The 25,999-nt window shown below is 35.6% G+C and overlaps 1 protein-coding gene across 1 annotated transcript; it reads right to left on the bottom strand.

Moving 5' to 3' along the window:
* Nucleotides 1–2,876: 2,876 nt before the first annotated feature.
* LOC104083938 (ubiquitin-protein ligase E3C-like) lies at nt 2,877–25,977 on the bottom strand (the record flags this gene model as incomplete). The annotated part of the gene is made up of 10 exons (XM_009587611.1): nt 25,873–25,977; nt 15,534–15,587; nt 12,673–12,747; nt 11,857–12,003; nt 10,983–11,098; nt 8,878–9,035; nt 6,568–6,721; nt 5,550–5,767; nt 5,115–5,269; nt 2,877–3,064 (listed from the first exon to the last, which is right to left on the bottom strand). Coding segments are annotated over exons 1-10 (1,331 nt in total), but the record flags the coding sequence as incomplete, so codon positions are not given.
* Nucleotides 25,978–25,999: the final 22 nt, after the last annotated feature.

The following is a 25,999-nucleotide window of genomic DNA, read 5'->3' as shown; positions in this document are numbered from 1 at the left end:
GAACTTACTAGTTATTTATAGTTTTGATGAACAAAAGTCTTGCAAATCTCTTTATAATGAGAACTATGCTCCAAGACTCATGTTTTGTCTTTTTTTTTTTAAATAACTGTATTCAATAATACATATCAACTTTACAGTGAAAAGATGAAAGCCCTACCCCTCTGAAAACAAGTACAATTCCCAATGACTTCATTACAATCAGGATTTTATTCTACACCTCTCACCTGGCTTACTGAACACTAGGTACAGCTAGGGTTTTCCAGTCTTGTGATCTTTTTCTTTAATTGAGCTTGACTGCATCTTTCCAGAACTTATTCAGAATTTATCAAAATTCCTAATGACTAACCCAAAGCAATGTGCTTTTCCAGTAATCCCACCACTCTCTGTAGAGGATTATAAAGGAACTTGAGAGGCTTGCTCCTTCTGTTCAAAACTACATTGTACTTTTGCGTATCTTGTTCTGTTCTCTCTTGGTCTCTGTTGCAAAATCAAAGAAACTACTGAGCTAATGCAGCAACACCAATGTTCCTAACACCATACAATATCATCATCAGTCAAATCAAAGATGTACAGAGAAGCCACAAGAAGAAAAAGCATTCAGCTCTAATGGAGTGACATAAGTCTATACTATGAGTTTCTTATCTTTTTTCAAGAAGAAAAAAAGCCCCAGAACTATTAAAACAATACAGAGATATTTGTTGTTTCCTCCCTTCCAAAGCCTGTGTTAACTTTAGCCTAATTTTCTTTACAGTTACGGAAAAGTTATTTTCAGTTATTACTCTCTCTATTTAGCATCACACTTTGCAGATTTGCAGCCTTTATGTTTTTAATTTTCATTATTTTCTATTACAGTTGTAAATGCTGTTAAATAAGCAAAGTCTTTGTAACAATCTTTTCTGTCTTTTAAACCATTTGACCCAGAATGTTTCCAAACAGAAAATAAAAGAGCATTTTTGAGCTCTTAGAATATATTAAAAATAATTTTAAATAAATTATTTCTGCTTAACTATTTCTACATGGTTTAATTAAACAGATTATACTTTACTCTGAATATTAAGTCATTTAAAAGTTAGTTGCAAAACAAGTGAAGCATCTTTCAAAAGACTATCACTGAATTTGACAAAATCATTTGGGCAATTATAAAAATCATCAGACAATTAAAAAAAGTGGAAATTAATGACGAAAAATCTTTTAATTGTCTTTTGAAATGGCACAATGTTTGCTACCTTTAAAACAAGCATCAAATGTCCTTTGAAAAACGCTCAAAAATAATGTTCAGAATAGATGCTTGGTAACTTAGGTCAGGTCTAAAATGCACTGAGAATAGGACAAAAGACAGACACCTCCTGACATGATGATGCCTGGCAAACCCAACACTTATGATTGACTTGGAAGTCAGAACTAGTAATTAAATGTCTGCTTCAATTTACCAAATACCTGTGTGAATCAACTTCATTTTGACCATGAAAGTAACTCCTTCGGTATTACTGACAAAAATCTCAGTATCTCTACTACTTATTTCTAAAATGGGTACCTTCAACTATTTTGGAGCTATTCAAAAGTTAAAATTTGTAAATTGCTTTCCGTTATAAGATGTTGAGTAGAGCTTTCACAACTCCTGAATTTATCCAGTGTGTAACTAGCTTGTTATCACAAATAATTGCAAAGACTCAAAACGGCTTCTCAGAGGAAATAGATGTCATACTCATACAATTAAAGTTCTGTGTGACTTCTTTATTCATTAAACACCCTTTTCCACACAGTTCACCAGCAAACCTCAAGTCAAAGCAGTGATGCATTTAAACTCAGTAATTACTATCCAAGGCAATGTACTACTTGCAACAATAAAGCGGGCATACTAATTCAACTGCTGCTATGATCTTCAGATCTCACATCCTGCTTTAATGCAATTAGTCTACAAAGAACTAATTACCCTAATCGAGCAATCACAGTTTCACTGACATCTTACTTCCTCTAAGAGCCATAAACACCATTGGGCTAAGATAGCACCTAATTAGTTTTCTGTATCACTGTTTACAATGCAGTTTGACTTGATTATGTTTACAACATTCCCTAAATACTTACTTTACTACTAGCAACTACATACTTATTCAAAACTACTTGCACCAGAACAGTGTTAATATTTATGGGTCTTAGTCTGATAATAAAAAGGTCAAAAATCTTCTTCCATTGTTACCGATATTCGCTGTTTGCAGTCTTTGTAAAAGAATGCTGTACAAATGAACAAGTCTTTTATCTCTATCTCAGGTGCCAAAGCCCTTCCCCAAACAACAAGTATTTTTCAATAGTTAGGAATCGTTTTAATTTGTAGCAAGAGAGATTTTGGCTATATATTAAAGAGGGTAGAGGACAAGCTGGTTTCAGTGCTCTGCTAGCTAGAGAGACTGTGAAATTCATACCACTGAAAGTTTTAAAAACAAGCTAGACAAACTTCTGCTAGAATGACACTTAACACTGCCTCTGAGCAAGGGGACGGATAAACTCCCTTCAAGAAACTTTGCAATCCCTATTTGCGTGTCATTTTCTGATCACAAACATTACCTGTTCCATAGTCCTCAATGTGGTGATAGAATACTAACTTACTCGCAAGTCACTAAACAAACCAAGAGCTTACACTTTTGGATTCAGTGATTACTCCAGAGAGAGCAAAATGAACAAGAAGAAAAATAAGAAACAGAGAGAATCCACTCTTTGGTTTGCCTGGAATTACTATTTAAATTCTGAAATTCTTATTTCCTTCAGCTGATCATAAAAGAAAATACAGAAAAAAAACCACAGGGTATTTAAAACAAGCCTATCTAATAAAACCAATTTTAGATGTACTACAGTTCAACATCACTATTATTTATACTTGCCTGACTTTTGGCACCATCATTCGGTGTTGCACCATTAGCGTGTGGCAGATTGATGCCATCAGGGTAAAGACCTCTTCACTAGCTGAATCTCTCCAAACCATATTCAGTAGAGTGTTTGTCTGCTGCTTTGTATCCAATTTCTTTAGACACTCCTCAGTTATGTACTGAACGGATATTCTCCCATCACCCTACAAATATATCAAAGAAAAATTTGCTTTAAGTCTTTTTAATGAATAAGTATCCCCTTTTCTTAAAAAAAAAAAAAAACTTCAGAATTTTACTAGAACATAAAATTTTCTTGTACAGTAATTAAAATGTAAGCACATATGTATATTCCAGTAGCATTTTTAACAGTATCAGACACAAGAGCCAACTTATATCCCTAGGTAGGCAACTGTTGGGTTGATATCAATCTTTACACTTAGGCCGGTGGGAAAGACTCCCTTTAATGTAAGCATGTTCTGCAACACTTGGATACAATAAGGCAACATCATTTACTGGCATAAAATATGCGAATAGTCATCTCTTCCCCACTGACGTCAGTCAGCATTGGACATGAAATCCAGAAATGGGTATCTCCTGTAAATTCCTTTACAAACAGTATTTTCACATTCGTAATCCATGGGTTAACAAACAACAGAAAACTTCAGGGTGGCTAATACACGTTTGGGTAGTACCAGCAGTGTACGAATAGGAACGCTTTCTCTTGACATAGAACTGAGTGGAGCTTTTCTTTTCCTTATTTCTTCTCTTTATCTTGCCCCCAACAGAGGAAAGCAGTCTGGCTCATTGAAGGATACAAGTTATCCAATTATGAATTTTTAAAAAAGAGGGGTTCCCCATCCACCCACCTTTTTTTTTTTTTTGTAAGACAGGCATGCATGAAAATATGGAATACATAAAAAACTCATAGGAGAAACACATGAAAAACATATTGCAATAAATAGTATTATGTAGTAAAGGCTCTGCAGATTTTCTCTAATTTACAAATAACTGCAAGCTACCTGTGAACAGAAATTTATGCTTTATTTTTACCTAATCACCCATATCTCTAAGCCACAAGTAGAATCTGCCAATATTTACATCATGTACAGTGTGTGCGTGTCTGGCAAATTAAGTATTTTATTCACACTATCTTGGTAGAGATTTTGGGGTAAAGCTAACACACTGCATCTAAAAATGCACAAGTAGAAGGTGGCATGTATTCCCCAGCAGTATGGCTGTTTATAAGAGGTTACTCGCAATATTGAGGTCTTAAAAATGCTGCATCTTTCAGAAATGTACATAACCTTACATGAAATGTAAGTAGGCATTATAAGAACAGTATCTCTTAGAAGAGCTGGTATGCTTTTGCTTTCAACACTTAACCAAGAAAATGCCAGGAAGCCTTATAATGCCTGAGACACACAGAATCCAGAATTCCCAGCTCAGTGTGGGGAGGCAAAATAATCTATGAGACTTTTTTTTTTTAAAATGAACCCTAAATACGGTGAAGTTTCGGACATTCCACAAGGAAAGACTGTAGACTGCATAAGTCCTTTGAATGGTAATGCCTTTTGAGAGATTATAAAGGCCAGTAAGAAACTGTTGAATTTACGTCTCTCCAACTTTGGTTGTTCAAAGCCTTGATCCGAGTATTAGGAGGTTAAAGTTAGCATGGATTCATTTTACTGGTGGAAGTTTAAACTATAGTGAAAAGTTCTATTTATAATACAATCTCTATACATTATTATAGAGAGCAGGTGTTCCCCCTCTGAGGGCTTTCAAGGTAGTGGATATATTTAAATACAGAGCTAATTCTAAAGGGTAAAGACTGTAGTTGAACTTGTAATATTTCCATGAGAAAAAAAACACGAAAATACTAAGTTGGAAGATCAGATTGGTATGTTTCACGATACCTTAGCATCATCACGGTCTTAAAGAATACAGAGAGTAATACAGTCTCTGTAAAATACAAATTTAAAGAAGAGAAGTTTAAACTTTTTTTGTTAAATAAAAGCTCTGTCCTTCAGCAGACACACTACCTGTACTTTAAGGTTTCTTGTTACAGTAAGGGTTTTGTTTTTAATGTAAGCAACCAGTTCCATTTGCTTACAGTGAGAAGCCATCTATTTTTAAGAAGTAAACATGCTCCCTTCTACATGTAGCTAGAAAAATACAAGTCTTACAGTGATCATGTTTTTGCCTGTATTTGTTGCTGCTAAAATACAAATTCATTCAAAGAAATTCTGTACTTACTGGTGTAGTTGTCATTTTACTGATCTCTTCATCCTCATCTTCAGAATCGCTGTTTGCATCTTGACAATTTGTACCAGCAGTAGACACAGGCAGCTGAGAGAGAAAAGTTTGGAGTACCCTCAAATACACAAGAAGTCCTTCCTCTGAAAGGGACCCTATAGCACATACATTGAAATAAAAGATCGTTAGACAGATCACACTGTACTATAAAATATATTTTACCAGAAATACCTGACCAAAACACATTATGCCAAATCTTCCTAAATTAAGTGTATTTTTTACTGAAAAAGGCAAGAATAGCTAATAAAACAGATCTCTTCAATACTTTTATCCACAAACTGTCCTTTTTGCTTGGCAGTGAACCAGGTTGTGAAAATACATAATACATTAACTCAAGTATGAAAAAACAATGAATTGGCCATTCAGCTTTCTCACCCAAATATGTTTCTCCAACTGTTAACACAAAGTAAAAAAGCCACGGGGCTTGATCACTTCTTGAACATCCACTTTCTGCTAATAATAGTGCATTCAGAAAGAGTTCATAAGGGAAAATGGTCTGCACATCAGCAAGCGCTGGAATGATGAAATGGAATATCTGATCTGTAAAAGGTGCTGCCAGAAACTCCTCTGTGAAGGCTGCAAAAATCTGCTGCCTGAAATGAAGAAAAATTGTCTTTATAGAAAATACAGGCAAAATTTCTCACAATTATATCCATGGAATAATAGATCAATTTGCAAGTTTGAACACGTCCATCAAGAAGACTGGAAAGATGCGCTCCACTAATCCTGTGCTAATAAACCAAATTTCTCAGATTTCTCAAAAATTAACTTCTTACCCTACATGCTTTTCCTGACGATCTTACATTAATTTTATCCTTTAAACTTTTCATGAACTCACAGAAAACTATTCTGAAGTTAAATTCATTGTTTATATTCTCGAAATAAAAAAATCTTAAAAGCATAATTAGTCTTTTTCCCCAAAAATACTACTTTAACACAAAACACTATCACATATGATACAACCAGACTTTGACTTTTGTTCTGTCTTTCTCCATACCTGACTCTTTCTTCTTGTAAGCTATGACTTAATTATTTCTCTTCATAAACCTTAGCTCCTCTGCCACAAAGTTCCTTTTAACTCTAAAATTCTTTTCATCTGCCCTTAGCTGCATCTCTGCTCTCATCTATTTTTTTCCACACCTATGTTCCTACATATTGCAATACCTGCTATTCTCTGTGTTGTTTATTGTAGTCTTCAGCATTTTATTGCCTTTTTCTTAAACACACCTGAAACTACATTGTTTCATCGACGAAAAGCATTACCAAAAAATCATTACTATTGCAAATAGATCAAACTGCACTGAAAGAATAGCTAGACACTCAACAACAACAAATTGTGCACCTCTGACAATAACAAATAAGTATACAAGTATCTAATATTATCTTTATTTACCTTGCACCTTCTGGACAAGAGCTATACGTAAAGTGCAATGGCTTCAGAACATTCTCCAGAAGTATTTTTGCAATAGGGACTCGAGAAACATCAGAATATTCAATACTCGAGGGAAGCTTATTGTTAATTAACAAATAAAGCGACTTGTAGTAGCCTGCAAATAAGAAATATCACTTTTTAAATACAGTATTATTTTTCTTCTTTTCCGTATGAAAAAACTCATATCCTTAACATTTTTAACTTGAAAAATACTTTACAATTCATTGCATGAAGCTTTACTTAGGAAGACATTTTACAATAGTCCAAGTCACATTCACGTAACTAACAGGATATACCAACAACCTTTTTGGGAACATCACTTCATAAAATCATAGATAGATAATTGCATTCAGAGTCAGTTTGATTTTTCAGAGACTGACCACTCCTGCTGCTGAAGTGAATAATTTGATTTTTTTAAACAATGACCTATGAAAAAGATATTCTCTTCTCCTCTGAATGACTCTAGTCATGTTTCTGACAGCTGTCCTTCCACCCTTTCAGAAATCATGGATTTTCCCCTCTACTCCAAAACATGACTACATCATAGAGGTAAGAGTCCTGTTGGCAGAATGTCTCAATACTACAAACAACTTGCCTTAGCAGGCTGAAGAATACAATTACTGTTCCAAAAACAGGGATCTCTCAGACAGTAATAAAATGCATTACCACCCAAGCCATAAAGACATGTGTAGACGGTAATCTATTTTTGTCTCACTAAAGTACCAATGGAATCACATGATTTCATTCTTCTTAAACCAACTTCCTCTTGCTCAATGAACTCCTAAACAAAGACTCAAATTCCACTCCTACAAGAACCACTGTAAATGCATAAATAGTGTTGCATTATTGAGAGGTCCAGTCTAAAACCCTTTGTTGGGGACTACCTAACTTGACACAATGCAACAAGTGGAAGTCACCATAAAGGAATAACTTAGCAATGCTGACAAGACGCACATGGAAGACAAATTACATACAAAACCATATACTAATAAAAGCTGATTACAGATTCTTTACAAATTAACCATCATAAATGATTAGGAGACAGAACATCTGTTTGCAGACAATTGCACACAACTGCTTCTTTTGTTTTGACTGTAAGTGATCAGAAAGCTGAATTTTTTTACTAAAATTTATGATCTAACATCTTGATAATCTTTCATAATCAGCTATGAGGACCGAATATTATACTAAAAGAACAAAGTATAATGTATTAAAGTATTTTGGAAGATATACTTATTATATAGTAAGCAATGAGACAAACTCAAATACTTCTATAGTTTTAGTTATGCCTGGAAAGTAAAATAAATGTGCTACAATAACAATCATTTTTTTTCCTCATAGTGACTTCAACATGTAGTAGTTAAAACCAAATCCTTAGTAATAGGATAAGATAGCCTAGTCCACTGAATGTACTTTAAAACTTACAAGCACAGAATTATTCCAACAATTAACGAATAAACTGGAAGGTGCTCTTTTTACATTTTACACCAATGAAGCCGGATCACAGATGTTTATTTCATAATGTTTTTGTCTTTTCTGCCTATCCACAAGTCTTGCAAACTCAAGCTACTGTATCAGAAAGCCAAATTAATTTTTTCGCACATTCCCAGAGCAATAGAGTTTCTTCGAGACAAGACATAATTCTGGTGATAACTACACAATTCATTAACTTTCAGTATGTTTACACAGGTGTAACTGATTGCAGTTTAGCAAACAGTTTTGCTGATGATGGTACAAGGGAAATAAAAGCTAGGTCACCATCTCTTTGCTAAGGTGTCTCTAGTGTTAGCAGGATGAAAAGGTAACACCAATTTACAATAATAATGAACATTAGCAGTTACAGAGAACAGTACTGCAAAACAATGCCCAACTTTTACACAACTAAAACTTAGACCTGGCACGGTGTGTGTGTGCGTGTGTGCATATGCACATGTACATGCGCGTGTGTGTGTGTAAACAGCTGCTGGAATAAAATTTCTCTTAGGTAATATCCACCTACTCTCAAAATCTGTGGTAAAAGTCTGTGTAAGTAACTTGGCAGAATACTCAATTTATAAACAGAATTTCCAAAGAAATCAAACAGTAATTTCTCAAGCAGTGATCTCATTACAAGCAAAACATCCATCTAATGTACAGGTTAGTGTATGTAGCACTTAATTCATTGTGTTTGTGGTAAAGGCAAAACATGATTAAACAACATGGCCTTCAGATATGACGCATTCTGTTTAACTTTTGAGTATTTCGCAGAACCTCTAGTTCCTAGCTACTCACCTTTTTGAATCATGTAGTGCAAAATTTGTTCAATTAATGATGTCACATAGCTGACATCTTGTAAAACAGGCAAATACGTATTCTCAGATGAAAATACCTCAAGCATTCTCATAGGAAGTGCAACATTCAGACTGTCATCACTGCAATTTTGCAATAGCCTATAAATGAAATGAAATCAAAATTATTTAACAAGATATTTCTCTTATTTCACCACAGGCATATGCACACTGGTTTAAAAATAAAACTACAAAAAAAACTTTTCATGTTCACCTTAAAATAATTTATTTCTACTCGGTTTCCAAGTGTTCTCAGTAGTTTAGCTACATCTTTTTGTTGGCATCTTTATAATAGTAATTCCTGATTTTAGGGTTTCTATGAATATGGCACACTCTCTTTAAATCATACTAAATTCTTGCTTTCAGTGACTTGACAGTTTGGAGGTCTACTGCATGAACTGGAAGAGAAGCAAAGAACAATACATGTTTTTCCAACATGTATTACTACCCATATTAAAAATGAAGTCATAAAAGCCCCAGAGCAATATGGGCTGGGAACAAACGCTGGGGCACGTCATATGTATAACTAAAACAGTATGTCCTTGATTACAGACCGAAATATTAAAATACAACCATCCCCATCCTTTTAGCAAATTGCTTATGAAACAACTACCAGTAATGACAGAAATGGTGAAGATTAAGAGGCTGTTTAGAATTAAAAGGATTTGTTAGTATGAGATGTATATAGGCATAGTTGCCCTAACAATGTGCTTTCTTTCCCAGACATTCAGAAAAACGGGACCTATCAGCAAAAATTATATTGACACCATAGTTAAGACATTTTACTAAACAGAAAAAAAAATACTCTGACAACAAGATCATTTTTTGCAGATGTAGCTGCAATCAATCTACCATTTTTGCTATGGTATTACACAGTCACCTTTTTTTTCCATAGCATCAAAAGCTACAGCTTCTCATGAATCTGAACTTATCATAGGGAAATACTTTTTTGGCTACCCGTCCCACTGCTCACTTTCTGGGCTTTTGCAGAAAATTAAAGTAGCTCAGAAAGCAAGTATAGACACCCATCATCAAGCTGGCAAGGTGAAGTTAAGAAGAGCTTCTTCTTTCATTCTCCCTAAATGTATAGGCAAGGACATCTCTTCCACTGCTTTTGTTTTCCCACGTCACCCAGTCAGGAAGGGAGAGTGGGAATACTAGCAGAGCTGCATTCACGAAACCAAAATTTCAACTGTAGTGAAAATGTACAATTTAATCCAGTGACGCCACAGCTGTGTTCCAACGTACGTGGACTTTGAAGCCCACCACTCAAGTCTTCTTTAGTATCTGGTGTCACTGTTTATTATACATACAGCATACACAATTATAAGAACACAAGGTTCAGTGACTCGAATGAAACAATTTTCTTAAAAAGCCTCAACATTAAAAGGAAAAAAACTATTTTAAAGCTCTGGAGAGAATAACTAGTTCCTATTATTGATAAGAGCAAATATATTGTTTTCTAAAACTAGGCTTTAGCTGCCAGCTCTTCAAGTCGCCTTGACAGATTTACCTTCCTGTGATCCTCCCAGGATCCTCCCGCTACAAATAATAAATGTACTGCTGAAGCCAGTAATGTAACTGCTTAACATGCCTTAAATTCAAAATAAAGTGTGCGGAAAGGCATCTTAAATAGTATTAGTTTTAAAACAAAACATATCCAAAGCATATCCTTGGAACATGAGTCTAACTCAGATAATACCTTCTAATCACTATCAGTTCCCAAGAAAACCTTCTGGTTTCCACAAATATTGCTAATGATATCGCTATGAGCAAAAAGTTAAGAACATACTCAAGCCTACCCCTAGGCAGGGCACCCCTTAAGTACATGTTGAACTTGAAAGTCAATGAAGCTTAAGAACATTCCATTGTTCTCACATAGGAACAAGTATCCTATACCACAGCCTACATATATATTTAACATAAACAGTCCTCTCCATAAAATAAATTTACATTTAATACTTCATCTGCTGCAAAAAGAAACAAACAAGTACCTAACATAATTTCTGAACACTTTTTAGAAAGTAGCACATAGAAAAAAGAATTTACCTGCAACACAGACCCAACAGTCCTTTTATTTGGAATAAGCAAGTAAGTCTGTCTGGACCATCCAACTGCTTAACAAACTGAGAACTCTGTTTTATTAAATTCTGACACATCCACACCTGGGAAAAGATATGCATGTTGACTGTTTATAACAACAAGTTATATTATTTATTGCAACACAGACAGTAATATTGCAATCCTGTTTTGGATACTTTTGGAGGACTTACAAAACACAAAGTAAGACAATCATGTTCAGCTGAGAAAAAAATTGTTACACCACAAACTACACAACTGCTAGTATTAGTTAAGACTGAATTACACTTACAAATAACTTTACTCTTGCAACAAATTCATCTGTTAATTTTTTGTTTTTAAATAGCCATAATTCTTTAATGTCCATTATTAATACCCATTATGAATCATACTTACTTGTACATTTGGGAAGCTTGCAGTTATTTTGCAATTGATACGCCAGCATTATTGACCAGTGAGGAAAAAAAAAAAACCAACCAACCAAACACCTTAGGAATGACCAGAGAGCTAAGTGGAAAATATTTTTTAAAAATTCAATTCTAATAGAAGTATATTATTTTTGATAAATTACTGTGAATAATACACAGGATTTTCCAAGGCTTCATTTCACAGATTGTGTGTGTGTGTGTGCGCACATATAAAATCTAATCTTAAGTTATTCTGTCTAAACAAAAAACAGCAGAGTACGGGAGAGTGCAGGCCAGCAAAAGCCAGAATTCTTAAATGAATTTACTAAAGCAGTCAAAGCCTTTTTTGCATCCCTTCAAAATCTTCTAAGTGAAAGAGTACTTTGAAAGTGCATGAAATAAAAGTACTACGGATCAAAGTATATAACAGTACTCACCAAACGTTTAGAATCCTCATTCTGTCTATAGAAAAAGAGTAACTGACGAACTAAAAGGGTCAAATTAGCTCCATTAGCAGTGGAAAAGGTTCCTCCAGACTGGGCCAAATTAGCACAGCGATCAAATTCACTTCTTTGGATAGAGTACTTAAAATAAAAATAAGACATGCATCAATATATCAATAATGGTTATGAGTTAAAACAGAGATGCAAAATTTTAAAAACCTCATTTCAGTTTCTCATCCAAAGTGGTAGCAAAGTAGTAAAATGAATACAACGCATTTGTTAAGAGATCAAACATATATACAATATCATAGTTAAAGCCGTAATTGCTTTCAGTAATTCAAAAAGTACACATTGCAACAAATTTGTTGCTTTTCAAGTAAAGAATATCACATCAAACATTTTCATCTAGTTTACTCAATAAATATTGGTGAATTTAAACAGATACAACTCTTTCTTACAATAATCTACCCAACAGCAGCTTAGAAAGAACGTCTTTTTGACTCAAACTACCACCTTAGTCATATTGGGGAAAAAAGCTTCACTGGCGTGTGAAAGCTGCTGATACCTGTTTTCATATGCTTTGTCAGCTCAAAAAAACATTGCGTAATCCCACTGAAGTCCACTGTCACATACATGCTTTGCAGAATAAACATCCATCTACTAAAATATTGAGGTTCAAATGAAAACGTCAGGGGCAAAAAAGAACTTGGACTTTGTGGGCACACACAATACTCAAAAAGGTGAAGATTTTTCAATGAAATTCTTTATTACTAGAAAAACTGTTTCACATCTTTCTAAATAAATACTTACTTGATGTTTTCTGTCTCTGTACCCTCTCACAAATGACTGGATTATTATTGCATTTTTCAGCCTCCGCCTTTCTTCCTGTAAAACAAAGCAAGAAAAATCAAAATCAACGTTGTGGAACTGACTCTAATTCCTACAATTTTATCAAATAGATTTGTATTCAAAAGGAGTTTTTTAGTGAAAATTAAGCACTAATCATTAGTAAAATAAAGTGTTTCAAGGTTTGCATCCAATACTCATAAATCAGGGAGAAAACTTTTTATGTTTTTAAGTGTAAATTTACCATTAAGGTATCGCAAAAGAATTTTTAATACTCAATAAGTATGTAAGACTACAGGAGTCAAAATAAACACATTTGTATTTTATTAGACAAAGTCTTAATACTTAATGTACTTAATACTAAAATGTTGAAGAATTCATCAAATTCAATGACACTGTTCTTCTTTCTGCATAGATCAGCTAACACTGAAGACCTGCTTATTTGCTTCCATTCAAATAATGTATCAGTATTACGAGGCTGGTGCAGTTCAGATGTGGGGAAAAAAAACAAACCACAAAAAAAAAAAAAAATCAGTTATTTGGAGACAATACTGCTGTCAAAAGGAAAATGAGGCTTAATGTTTTAAGCCCAGGAGCACAATATGGAAATTAATAAAAATTCTTGCCCTCTCCTTCAAACCAGACATATAAAGTGAGTCATTTTGTGATGTCTTCCTCAGTAGCTAGAAAGAGTAGTCAAAATCATCACTTTACAATGGCTCACCTTCCGAGGAATTGAAAGCCAGCTTGCTTCAGGTACTATGGAAAGAGCACTCAGTGGGTCCCCTGACAACACCCCCAGCATATCCCATCACAATAAATATCTAAGGGAAGTGGCTACTGTAATTACGTTTCTAATAATGTCCATACAGTTTCTTAGGGGATGAAAGAGAGAAGTTAATAAAATAGTTGCTCAGAAGCTAGAGCTACAAAGCAGCGGTTGAGGAAGGGAAAGTAGGAATATCAAGAGTAAAAATCAGAGAAGCCTGCTTTGGGAAGAGAAATTTTAACCTAATCAATCCTTGAACTATAATGAGCCCATAATTCTGAGGGCCACCAAGCAAAACAAAACACCGAAATGTTTTGAAACTTTGTGAAGATTCCCAAATGTATTTTAATGAAATTTCTAAACTCACAAAAACTTGATTTCTTTTTTATTGTGACCAGAGAAACACCAGATGAATTGCTATCCAATGCCTATTTTATTTTTCTTAGAAACACTGGTTCCTAAAGCAATTTTTCTGAATAAGCATATACTTGAAAGACTCTAATTACCTCTAGAGCATGGACAAAATCAAAATTTTGATAGGCCAAAGGACATTTTTCTCTCCAAAGTATCTAACAGTAAAAGTGCAAAGTATGAGGACAAGCAGGAGAGAGTTTCAATAACAGAGAGGCACTGCCTCTTCATAATCATAATGTAATGCTCGACTAAAAAGTAGGTATGTTCTCCTTTTCTCTAGATAAAGGTTTTATCCTAGAATAAATAATTGTCAATTAGCGACCCGTAATTGCAAAGGTTTTAAGTCTGAGGTCACTGCTAAGATTCTGCTACAGGCATTTTTTTTAAAAGCCATAACTGATTTTATCCTCACGGCAGTCATTCATTTTGTGAGAATCTGATATATGCTACAGAAAATCGTTGTGTGTATGTGTGTACATATACACATATGACTCTGCATCAGCTTTGCAGCAGACAGAATTAAGCAACTGAATGGGTTATTTCAATATATGGCAAAAAGTTTATGAAGCACAAAAAGTCTTTTTGCATATGTTGGTAAGGAATCACTGGTCATAAATTTGAATCATAACACAACGTTCTGAACTAACTGGCAAAATCCTAGTAACTTCATACTTAAACTTGGTCCATAATTATACATCCAAGTTAGAAAGAAAAAAAAGCAGTAACTGTCCTCAGAAACAGAGGAGCCACTGCAGAACCTATATTTAACCTAGCAAGGGTCAAACATATCTTTAAGGGGCAAACAGCTCTGTTTTCTTGATTAGCATGAAAACTACAGTTACACTTTTAAAATCATTTTTAAGACCAAAATTGTTTCTACTCATATCAGAGGGGAAAAATTGACAACATGAACATATTCACTTTAATTCCATGTTACTAAATTTTGTTTTCATATTGCCACATATATTAATGTTTTAAAACTGGTGTTTTTCCTTTCAATGCCTACTCCTCCTCTGCATTATTCCAGACTGAATTATCCATGACAGTAAGCTTCCATCTCAAACCAGTGTTAAGATTTCCTAAAGTCTCACATGTCAGCTTCACAACCGCTTCTCATTGCTCCTCAATTATCAGGTGATTTCAAAGCACTTTAAGATGCATTCAAGTATCATTGTTCTGATTCTACATCCACAGAACTGAGGCACACACTGGGGAAGTGAATTGCTGAAGGTCATCCAAGAAACCATAGCAGATCCAGGAGCAGAAGACGGTTTGCCGAGACCAACCCATAGTAATAGATTATGGACAAGGCAAAAAATGCAATTTACTATCCAAGTATCTATCTTTTCTCAACAAAGACTAGATCAAATAAGCACCAAACTAAGAGGAAAAATTCCCTTTGCACCCAGTGCACCCCTAACTACCTTCTTTTGAGATGAAAATCACTTCTGTGAAGCACCTTAAAAGCAGTCAAACAGTTTCTCAATTCTAGTATACTGGAAGACTATGTAGAACTTGCAAACTGAAAGAAAACATTCCTGAACTAGGTACAACTGCAGCAGAATAAAGTACTTTGGACTGTAAATGTTACTACATCAAAGAAAAATCCAGTGTGCATGAAAACGCTTACAATCTACTTTACCTCTCGTTTTCTCCTTTCTTCCTGAGTACGATGCAGGAGAGAAGCCTTTTCTTCCTATAAAGCACAAATAAAGACACAATTGCATTTTCACTTAAACACGATTCAAACGTATTCATGATATTTAATCTAGACTTCACTTTGGGGATTGTAACACGTAAAACACTGGAGAAAAGTAAGCGTTAATCATTTTCTGCTCTTACAAATACCTGTAACGCAGCCCTCTCAAAAGCATAGTGATGGAGGGAAGCTCTGTAAAAAGAAAAGGGACAGGCAAACAGCAGCAAACTGTACTGGTCCCTGTCCAGGTTCGTGTTCTCAGCATCCCAAAAATCTAGGCAAACATCAGCCATTTACAAATGGGGGAGCTGAAACATAATAGGGTCCCAATCCTACCAAATGTTTGTCAAGTGTTTTCCTTGCTTGGAGCATATGTAAGTCACTGGCCCAGGTGCGCACAGCAAGTTGTGGCACATTCAAAGCAATCACATACTGTTCCAAAGCCCCATGCTTTTGTCTAACTTGCAAAAAAGCATTAAGCTCTTATATTTACTTATTCTTTTCCTCAAAACTTGTTCAGAAAAGATGTCAAAACAGACTTATATAACATAAATGGAAGGAATTTTTTCTTTTAAAATTTTGAACTCTTCACCCAAATTAAGGCTACAAACTGAAACTTTCAGGACAGTGATCTCTCCAACAGAGAAAAAGAAAGAACACTAAAGTATTCACGAGGCCTCTGAAGGACAATACCATTACAACAGAAAACCTGTGCATTAGCTTTTAATCCACAATCTTAAATCAGTACACATAGATTACAAAATACAAACAAAGCTTTATTTGCAAGAATCTCTTACTGGATGGTTCTGTGTGGTTTCCAAGAAAACACACAAAATAATTCCTTTCTGACACAGAGTATTCAGCTCCCACTGCAGACAATAAGAGTTGAAAGTACCCTGGCACCTTCCCAAATCCAGTCTAAAACAGACAATAGTTTTAAGGAAACTATTTTCTTTTTTTCCTTCTATGACACATATAACTACTTCCTTTTTCTCCCTATGCCCTTATTAGCCTAGAGAAGTTAAGAAATAAAACACACTCAAGCTGAAAGTGTATTATATCTGAATACATAAAAATAAATTTGAAGTTGGCAAACAAATGTTTATAAAATATTTAACCACATCTAAAACAACCGTGCTGGAGTATTTTCAATGTCTATATGCAGATACAAAAACCGAGGGCAAAACAATTCTGCATTTCTTTTTTGATGATACAGAGGAAGGAAGTTCATGACTCTCCTAGTTTCCTTATGGCAGAAAATACTTTAGCGCAGACCACCAAGAGAGAATGAAAAAAGAAAAACATAGATGCAAAAAAGGAATTTTAAATTGGGTTTCTATTTCAGATCATTTACTGGAGCAAGCATAAAGAAAAAAAAAATCCCACAAAGTTAACCATCTTTTCCTCTAAAGACAGTATTTATGGCCAAAGACACCACTAACTACAGCTATTGCCCTCTAAAGACAGGTTTTTTCCCCATGTGCTAAACACTGTATAAACAAATCATAACAAAATCCATACATAAGACAATCTCCACTCAAGGAACAGGAAAGGCTCCAGGTCTGTTTGGTAACGTGAAGCAAGAGATTCTGACCTCACACATACAACAAAGACAAAATAATGTATAAATTAAGAAATAACCAACAGAGGGCTTAAAGTTTCAGGACTGTTTTTAACAGATTACTTCTTTTTCAACAGCTGATACCCAATGCATTAAATAAGTGAGTAAAATGTTCCTATCTAGAAGTGATCAGAGTGACATCTCTCCAACATGCTTGGACAGTTTCATTCTGCAGGCATCACCATGTAAAGAGAATTTCTGCTTAGAAGCAATGTTGCTGAATTTCTCCTTACACTTCAGAGCGGATTGAAAGAAAAAGCAAAAGAACATACAGAAAAGGGAAAACAAATTGCTACATGTGAGCGGAGAAGAGAATGGTACAAAAAAAAAAACCAAACATAGTAAATGCAAGGGATTAGTAGATAAATGAAAATAAGCGACGAAAGGGCTTATCAGAAACAAATAATTTTAAGTATTTGGAGAAGGGGGGAGATATAAGAGGGCAGTGTATCCTCGCTTAGTGTATCACCAGCTTTGCATTGATCAGGAATCAGGTCTCTTTGAAGCAAGCACTTTTTAAACCAATCCACTTTTAAAAAAATAACAGAACTTTAAGTTTTTAGTCAACGTCACATACTTGCTTTGAGTATTTGTAAAGAAAAACACCAACTTGTTAAAGTATAAATTAAATACAATGGAGGAACTGCCTTAAGACAAAGAATAAAATATTCAGGTAAGTACATCCCACCTCTAAAAAATTATTACAGGTCAAATAATACTGTTGGTTCTTGTTCACAAGACACACATAGATCAGAAACATCAAGGAATGGAATCATAACTATGACTAAAGAATATATTTAAATTAAATACAAGAAAAATATATCTCCTTCAGAGTTATTCAACCCAACTAGAATACACTATCTCTTCAGAAATTAAAAAGTAACAGTAAATATGCAATAGAAAATAAACCTGCCATGGGAAAGAGATGAAAATAACTGTGAAATAATCTTCTTCGTCTACAAAGGGCATTCTAACAAAATTATTTCTTACAGAGAGCTAACTGCACAGTTACCTCTGAAATCCTCCCTGCCTTGCCTCTCAATAATCAGAACAGTGAAAAAGAGCTAAACTCAGTAGCTGTTTGTTCTGTGGCTGGTTGTGAATAACAGCAGTGTTACGGTAAGTGATGTCCATTTGACAACTCCCATCTACACAGTCACGTGACTGCTGACAGCTACAGCCGCTGCCTAACCACCTCTTCCTGCCTACCTACACCCAGAGTTACTCACAGTACGAGATCGTCTGACAGTAACTTCCAAAGATCACACCTAGCTCATTCCTACTCCCCATCTTCCTTGCCTCACTTCTGTGATGGTCATGCTATCTTCTTTCTTCACCTGCCAGACAGGCAGACATCAGGTATCAAGTCTACCCATCAGGGTAGGCAGTCAGACATTTTAGGGGGAATGAAGCATCAGCTTGTCTCGATTCCTTCAACCCTAACTCAAAAGGAGCGAAAAGCCATTTACTGAATCAAATTCCTGACACTTTTTATGATGCAGTCTTCTTCCTTCAGGAGCTTGACCTCCAAAGCGCAGAACACGGAATACATCGTTTGTGTGTGTTTCGTGCAACATTTAGTATATTACTAGTAGTCCCTTTCCTGTCTGCTCCTTCCTCCAACAGAAGATACTGGTAGAGACAACCAACCTCAGGCTCTAGCACACAAGCTGCAGGACCATAAAAAGCCCGATTTGAGAAGTTTTCTTCACCAAATGTGAGGCATGACACAAAGAAACAAGAAAGCAAAGGAACAGTATGTGACAGCAAAACAATGTGACATTATGGATGATGACTCAAAGAGTAAGACAGAAGGGGGAAAGAGGTGAAAACAAGAAAGCAGGTGGAGGACAGTATACAGAAAGGAAAGCTTGTGATTACCATCAAAAAAGTGTTAAGTAATTATTGAAATTTTAATTTATACATCAGGATAAAACTGCTATGTACCATATTATTCATCACAGCAAAGTTCAAAGTTGCACCACTGCTGTAACAGACCAGTTGATGAGAGCAGCCACATCCGACAGTGTAACAATGTCAGTTTCAGTGCTTCAAAAACTCCAATTAAATACATAATGAAAAAAAAATTTGAATTAAAACTGCTTTCTTGTCCTCATTTTGCTAAAATACACTATTTTGTTGCAAAAGTATGTTTACACAACTCTGAATAACATAAACAAATACATGAATTACGATTCTTTTTGTCCTGCATTTTAACACTTTGCATTGAAAGTGATAACAAACTTTCAGCCCTCTTGGCTCAAAATTCAGGTTCAGAAAAAAAAATGTATACATAATTAAATTTTTTCAAATGCTTCTAGCATTTGTTGACTCTTTTAAAATCTGAAATGGAACACTCCTGGATAGGCATGTTAATCAAGCTATCTTAGCTCCACGCAAGTAAATTTAAAACCTAAATATGCTAGATGCAAAGGTGAAACTGAGTAGTTATCTTCAGGTACTGTCTAAACACTGAGCACATTTTAAAAAAAAAAAAAAATTCATTAACACAAAAAATTAAATATTATTAATAAATGTTTGAGATTTATTTGTAAACCACAGGGGTTTATTTTCTTTCTTTAGTTGAGAATGCTATTCTATTTAACATTACAATAGATAATGCAAAGTACAAGGCACGACTTTTAGGAAATTTTCATGGAAAAACAAATAAGCACTTGATCTTTTAACTTTTGGGGACAATTATAAAATCTTGTATGGTTTTCATCTACAAAACCCAGGAACTTGCACCTTTTTTCTTTCCTTAAAATGAGGAACATGACTTTTCAGCTGAATTTAGCTTGAACCACATAAAAATCAGTAACAACTCCCAAAGCAAATGAAACCACATAAAAATCAGTAACAACTCCCAAAACAAATGAAGTGACCTACGTAATTTATAGAATAAGATTTCTTTCAACACAAGTATTTAATAAGTCTAACAAATAAAATGAAGATTTTGTAGCATTTACTTGTAGAGAACAAAGTTGGACACTGGGAGACATCTCCCTCCAAAGTGGTTCTCAGCAGTGTTTCTAGTTCCCAACATTAGACAAGATAAACTCCACTTCAATTGGTTTTTCTGAATATTAAAAGAAATTAGCATTTTAAAAGACTCACAATGTCTTGAACTGAACCTCAACATCTTAAATTCCACTGAACACGCAGCTCAGCCAGCCTGAGTAAAATTCTGCTTTAAAACAGTTTGTGACTCTTCATATCTCTGATTATTTACATCATGACTAAGTTTATATGTAGAGGAGCGTCTTGCAGAAGGTATTTTAAAGTACTTAAAATATGCCCAGGAAGAGGCATTTGGCCAGGGAAAGCGTGGCCTTGCTGAAATCAATGTCACAGTGCTTGCTAGAAAACATCTCAGCATTTTAGCTCAAATTTTACTGTAGGACGTAGGGAGTATCTGGAACAACCTTTATCACGGTAGCTACAAAGCCATGCATAGTGGAACCAGGACTTGACTCTAGACGCCAAATGAAATGCAAACAAGTTGCTTTTAAATTTACTCTCAGTTTGTCTCTATTATGATTTTTAAGATGTATACTATACACATCATTGTAGTTGAGTGACTTTTCATTTCCTCAGAAACAAGCAGGAAAAAAATGTATCTATAAAAGCAGAAGTTTTTGTTTTGAATTTGAGAAAATAGCACATAACTGAAAATAACAGTGTAATCACTGCTATCAGCTAACTACAACTCCATCATTCGTAGCTTCCTTTCAAATGAGGAGAATTTTAAATGTTACCAAGAGGGAAAAAATCCACTAGAATCTAGTATGCATGAGTTCTGTGGTTTCCTACTGACAGACAGTCGTTATTTTACAACATAATGGTCTCATCATATTTCCACACCAGATCTGAAATTGAAATAGTATTTGAAGACTTAGGCTTTGACACTTCAATGGTCTGGACAAAACACAGTTCTGACTCAGAATGAGGTATGTACTCGCATAAGGATCTATGCCATGTGCCTTATGGGACAAAGGTCTTATGGAGCAAAGTAGTGCAATTCTTTCCCACCATTAAAAAATAAATTGTAAATTTATAATTGTAATCTAGAAATCCTGTACTATAAATCCCTAACATCATTTCATTTCCATTGTGACCTGGTGTAGGTTCAAATAAGATACCATGAAACAGTAATTCTTCCCTCCTGAAATGAATAATAACTTTCCTCAATCAATCAGTAAGAGAGAAACAAAACTATTTTTTAAATCTGTCCCATCATTGCTTAAATCCTACAGACGTCTATAACCATAAGCAATCCCAGCCTGTGCAGATCTCTCCATACACTGGCAATCTTACAGCCTACTGTTTTGAATCATTAATTTTTATTCCACGAGAAGTTACTTCATGCGTAGAACACAGACAACAAAGAGCAAACAAGGTGCTTCTGGACTTCTACCTCTACACTTCAGCTGAGAGCAGGGGGCAAAATATACAGGAATCTAATGCTTAATGGTTACGCTATTAATTTAAGAAAGTGTATCAGTAACTACTAAAATAAAATATAAACAGACTTTGTGAACTGACGATCTTTGATTATTAAAAATGTCCATACTAGAAGAAATTAAAGAGACTTTCTAAAATAGAGTCATCACTATTTGTTCATTAGTAATTTTCCATGTCTTCCACAAAAACAAAACCAAAAAGAAACTCAGTGAAGTTGGTTTCACTTTCACTTTCATGACAGTGCTAACTCACCTGTATTGCAAATTCCTGAAAAGGAAGATGGTTTTTTAAAACCGTCTCATACTGTATTATAATTTAAAAATACTCTATTTTAAAACAGTCTTGGGATTTAGAAAAGCATGTTTTAGATATCTCAAGTGATACTGTAAATTTGACTTAATAATATTCTTTTAACCATTTTTCCTGTTAAAGGCTTACAAGATGTCATTAAAACATTTCACAACCTAAACAAATAATGTGGAGCTACAGAGCACCTTATACATCTCAGCACAGGCATGGGGATCCCCCTGCATGGATGTACTAAAGGACTAGTACCTCATATTTTTCTTAACGCTGATAAAATCAGTAAAGGCCTGACTGTACCAAATCAAGCTGACGTGGCTAAACAGATTCTGCACTTATGCCACCGAGAGTCCAACTACCTGATAAAATTAGTGAAACCTGCCAGCTGCCACCAAAAGGCATGGTGATACTCCACCTTGAAGAAATGCATTCACTATACGGGACACAACAGATGGGGTGGGAACCACCCAGGTGAAGGACCATCTGTTTCAGTCCACAGCAGTTAAGTTGAGTGAGTTCAATTTGAACTGCACCCCAAACCAACTCTTCACACGCACCTCTTTTTCCTGCCTGACACACCACAGAAATTCTGCAGCCACAGCCTTTTAGGCAACAATTACTGTCCTGTACAAAAAGTCCATGAGTAATTCAAGACCTTCCTGTATTGAACTCTAGCAATAGTATTCATTTTTGGAGGCTATTTTACTTCAGAAGTAAAAAAATATGCTTTGCCAGTTACAATTAAAACTAAATCTGAAAATATCTTTTGAAGAAAACAATAAGCAACCCCAAAAAAATTAAAAAAAAAAACCCCACACAAAAATTAACTTACCACACTGCAAATAAAACACAGTATCTATACCCTGAAACACATATGCAACTAATGCAAATAGTCCAAATGAATCAGCAGATTTTTTAAATTAGATATGGAGGGAAAAGTCCAAACACTGACAATACCACCTATATTTTTACACTTATGTACAATGCAATATTAAAAAGTTACAATAATATTGTGAAAGGATCAGTCACAGGGATAGTCATTTCGAGAATATTAATTTTGCAACCCAGGATTTTAACAAAAATAAGTGATACTTAAAGACTACTTTTTTGGCAAAAGGTTTGGTTGGATTGAAGTGCCTCTCTACAGCATCCACAATTCAGACCATCATAACGCACATGAACATAAGATGCAAACAGTGTAAAAACAAATCTGAAGCTCTCTGCTTTTATAATTCAAAAATGCCATAAAAATTAGTGGTGAGAAAGCACACTACATTCAGTACCTTTCTAACTGCGATAATGCCACAAGTCCCCAACTATATTTCTATCATTGTGCCTACATTCACCAGACCCCTCGTAAGGCCTAAGGAAACGCTACAGACATACACGGCAACGTCAGACAGGGTATCAACACATGTGACCCATGACCAACATGGTTACGGTTTGCAGCTGCAGTTGTATTAGTAAAACAACTATTTTAATACTCAGGTTTGCTGATGGCTTATTTTGGTGTAGTTGTATCCACATCAGGAAGACTCTGCTCGCATCATCAGCAGTGACTATCTCCTCAAACTGGAGTCCCTGCTTTCATACTGGGAGGGTTTTCCTAATGTAGTTATACAGGTGCAACAATATTTGGGAAACTTCCCCAAACTGGATAAAGAGTTATTCTTAGCATTAAGCAGCCTGCATACAGATTCTACCAGTATTTCTGAGTTGTGCTTTATTCCACCAAAGGAATAAAAATACACAGTACTAAGTATCCAGCTCACTAACAGAGCATCACAGAGGTGCAGGGTTGGAACTATACTCTGTATCTTTCTAAAATTATACACATTTGGGAGGGCAAGGGGGTTTGCCAAAGAAAATTTTTTTTTTTTCCATGTGCACAAAAAGCTGAAAGGAAACATTTCACAATTCAGCCTTCTGTAAAACTGAAGCCTATAGGTATGAGAAACATGATCACAAGGAGCCTGTGATGTGAGATAATGAGAAGCTCATGGAACCCATGTAAATACTTGCCATGCCAATCTCTGCTGCAGTATGTTTACATAAAAGTTCAGGTAAACTGCATTTTTAAAAGTAATTCTTAGTACTCTTTAAATAAATTATTTCATTAGTACTGCCCGTAGTTTCTGAAAATAAGCAGCTATTTCAAGGGCACTCTACGAGGTCCATATAACCATGATGCCCAAAGTTGCAACTAGCTGATTTGCATTGATGCAGCACAAGTACTTCAGTGTAGCAATGTAAAATCATGAAGTCTGTGGACCAGTCAGTATCAATGTGATCACGAAATACAATCTTGGACAGAGTGAAAGTTATGCATCAATTTCAGTTTCCACTTCCTTTACCTTTTAGTATTTGCCCATGGAAATTTATACCTGTGTAACATTAATAAATTTGTCCCATATAGTTAAAACAGATAGAATTCTGCTGAACTTTCATTAAGAAATCAGTATGTATAAAAGAAGATACTATGACAGTTGTTTACTTCTGTAGAAGGAAACATGTTCTGCAAGTAACACTATTAGCAAGTCAGTGCCAAAAGTTGCAAAGTAGCTAAAGTGCACAGCTTAGGACCAGGGCATGTTCTGTCAATTCCCACTTCAACTGGGGAATATTTATTGTATTTTTCACACGTGTAATGTAGTCATTGTATGTAGGCTAATGAACAGAAATGTCTAAAGATAAACAGAAGATGATTCAGATGAAAAGCTGCACAATTTAAATGCAGTTCTGTTACACATTCTCTTTAATAAATTACGTAAGGGAATACACCAAAATGCACTGTGATTTTAATATCACATAGTGCAGTATTTTAGCTCAGTTTCCTAACCGTACTGCCAAGCCTTAAAAGTTTCAGAGAACCAAACTTGCTTACAGTGCATAATAACAAAACTTAAGACTTATTTTTGCCCCCATTAAGATTCAAAAATACTAATGAAAACATTCAATAGCTTCCCACACAATCATGTCCAATGATAGTATGAGAAATCAGTACTTTAGTAGTGAATTAAAGTGACCCTTACAAATCAGGCCACTTCTAAAAACACTTTGTCCTTTCTCTTGTTCTTCGGTAGTTCTACGCCCTTCAGTGCTTGACTAAACATCTGACTACCCTGTCCAATCAGCAAGATCGAAATAAACCGTTTCGCTTCTTTTCCATCAATAAAAACAAGGAGATTCGATAGTCTGGTACAGCAGACAATTAACTGCTACTCACCCTGCACACAACAAATTGACTGAACGTAAACTTGACAGAGAAAAGCTAAACCTGTGACCCGGCAATCCTCGCTCACGTGGACGAAGCCTCCCCCGCAATTTGCATCGATCTCGTGTAAGGCTGTTTCCCCCCATCCCTTCAGCGAGGGGGGCCCACGCAAGGCTTTCCCTTCGGACAGAAATGACAAGAGGTCTCCGAGTCCTGCCCTCCTTCACCCCAGGAGCCCTAGAGGCGAACAGCTCAGGAGGTGCTACCAGCCACAACAAACGGGATTGCTCGCAGGGGGGACGAGCTAAGGAGACATTTCCTCGCTTCCCACAATTCTCACTAGGCTACAAGGCTGGGAGGGTGTGTGTGGCCTGGTTTTTTGATGGCCTTTTTGTCCCCCCAAGATGATGACCTGGCTGATTTTAACAGAGCTATTCCATGCTGATGGCGCTGTAAATGAGGGGAGAGGCAGGCATATCACTGTAAAAAAAAAAAAACAAACAAAAAAAAAACCCAAACAACACAGAGCCAAGGAGATCAGAGATAAACACATCATCAGGAGGGGAGGATTTTTTCCCCTCTATTAACCCTTAGTCATAGCTGCTCCCATTTTTGAAGGCCCAACAGCGAGGGAAACAGACACAGACACAAACGCGGAGACAAGACGGCGCGTTTCTTACCTTCCTACTCGCTCCTCCGAGAGACACCTTGGGCCTTGTTTTGAAATCCCCTTCAAAGCTAAACATGTTTACAGCTTATCCCATCTAGAGCGGGGTCCGGCGCCCCGAGCTGATCCCGCAAAGGGGG

This window comes from Fulmarus glacialis, unplaced genomic scaffold (genome assembly GCF_000690835.1).
Source record: "Fulmarus glacialis isolate BGI_N327 unplaced genomic scaffold, ASM69083v1 scaffold30111, whole genome shotgun sequence".
NCBI classification, from domain to species: domain Eukaryota; kingdom Metazoa; phylum Chordata; class Aves; order Procellariiformes; family Procellariidae; genus Fulmarus; species Fulmarus glacialis.
This window is presented reverse-complemented; position numbering and strand designations above follow the sequence as displayed.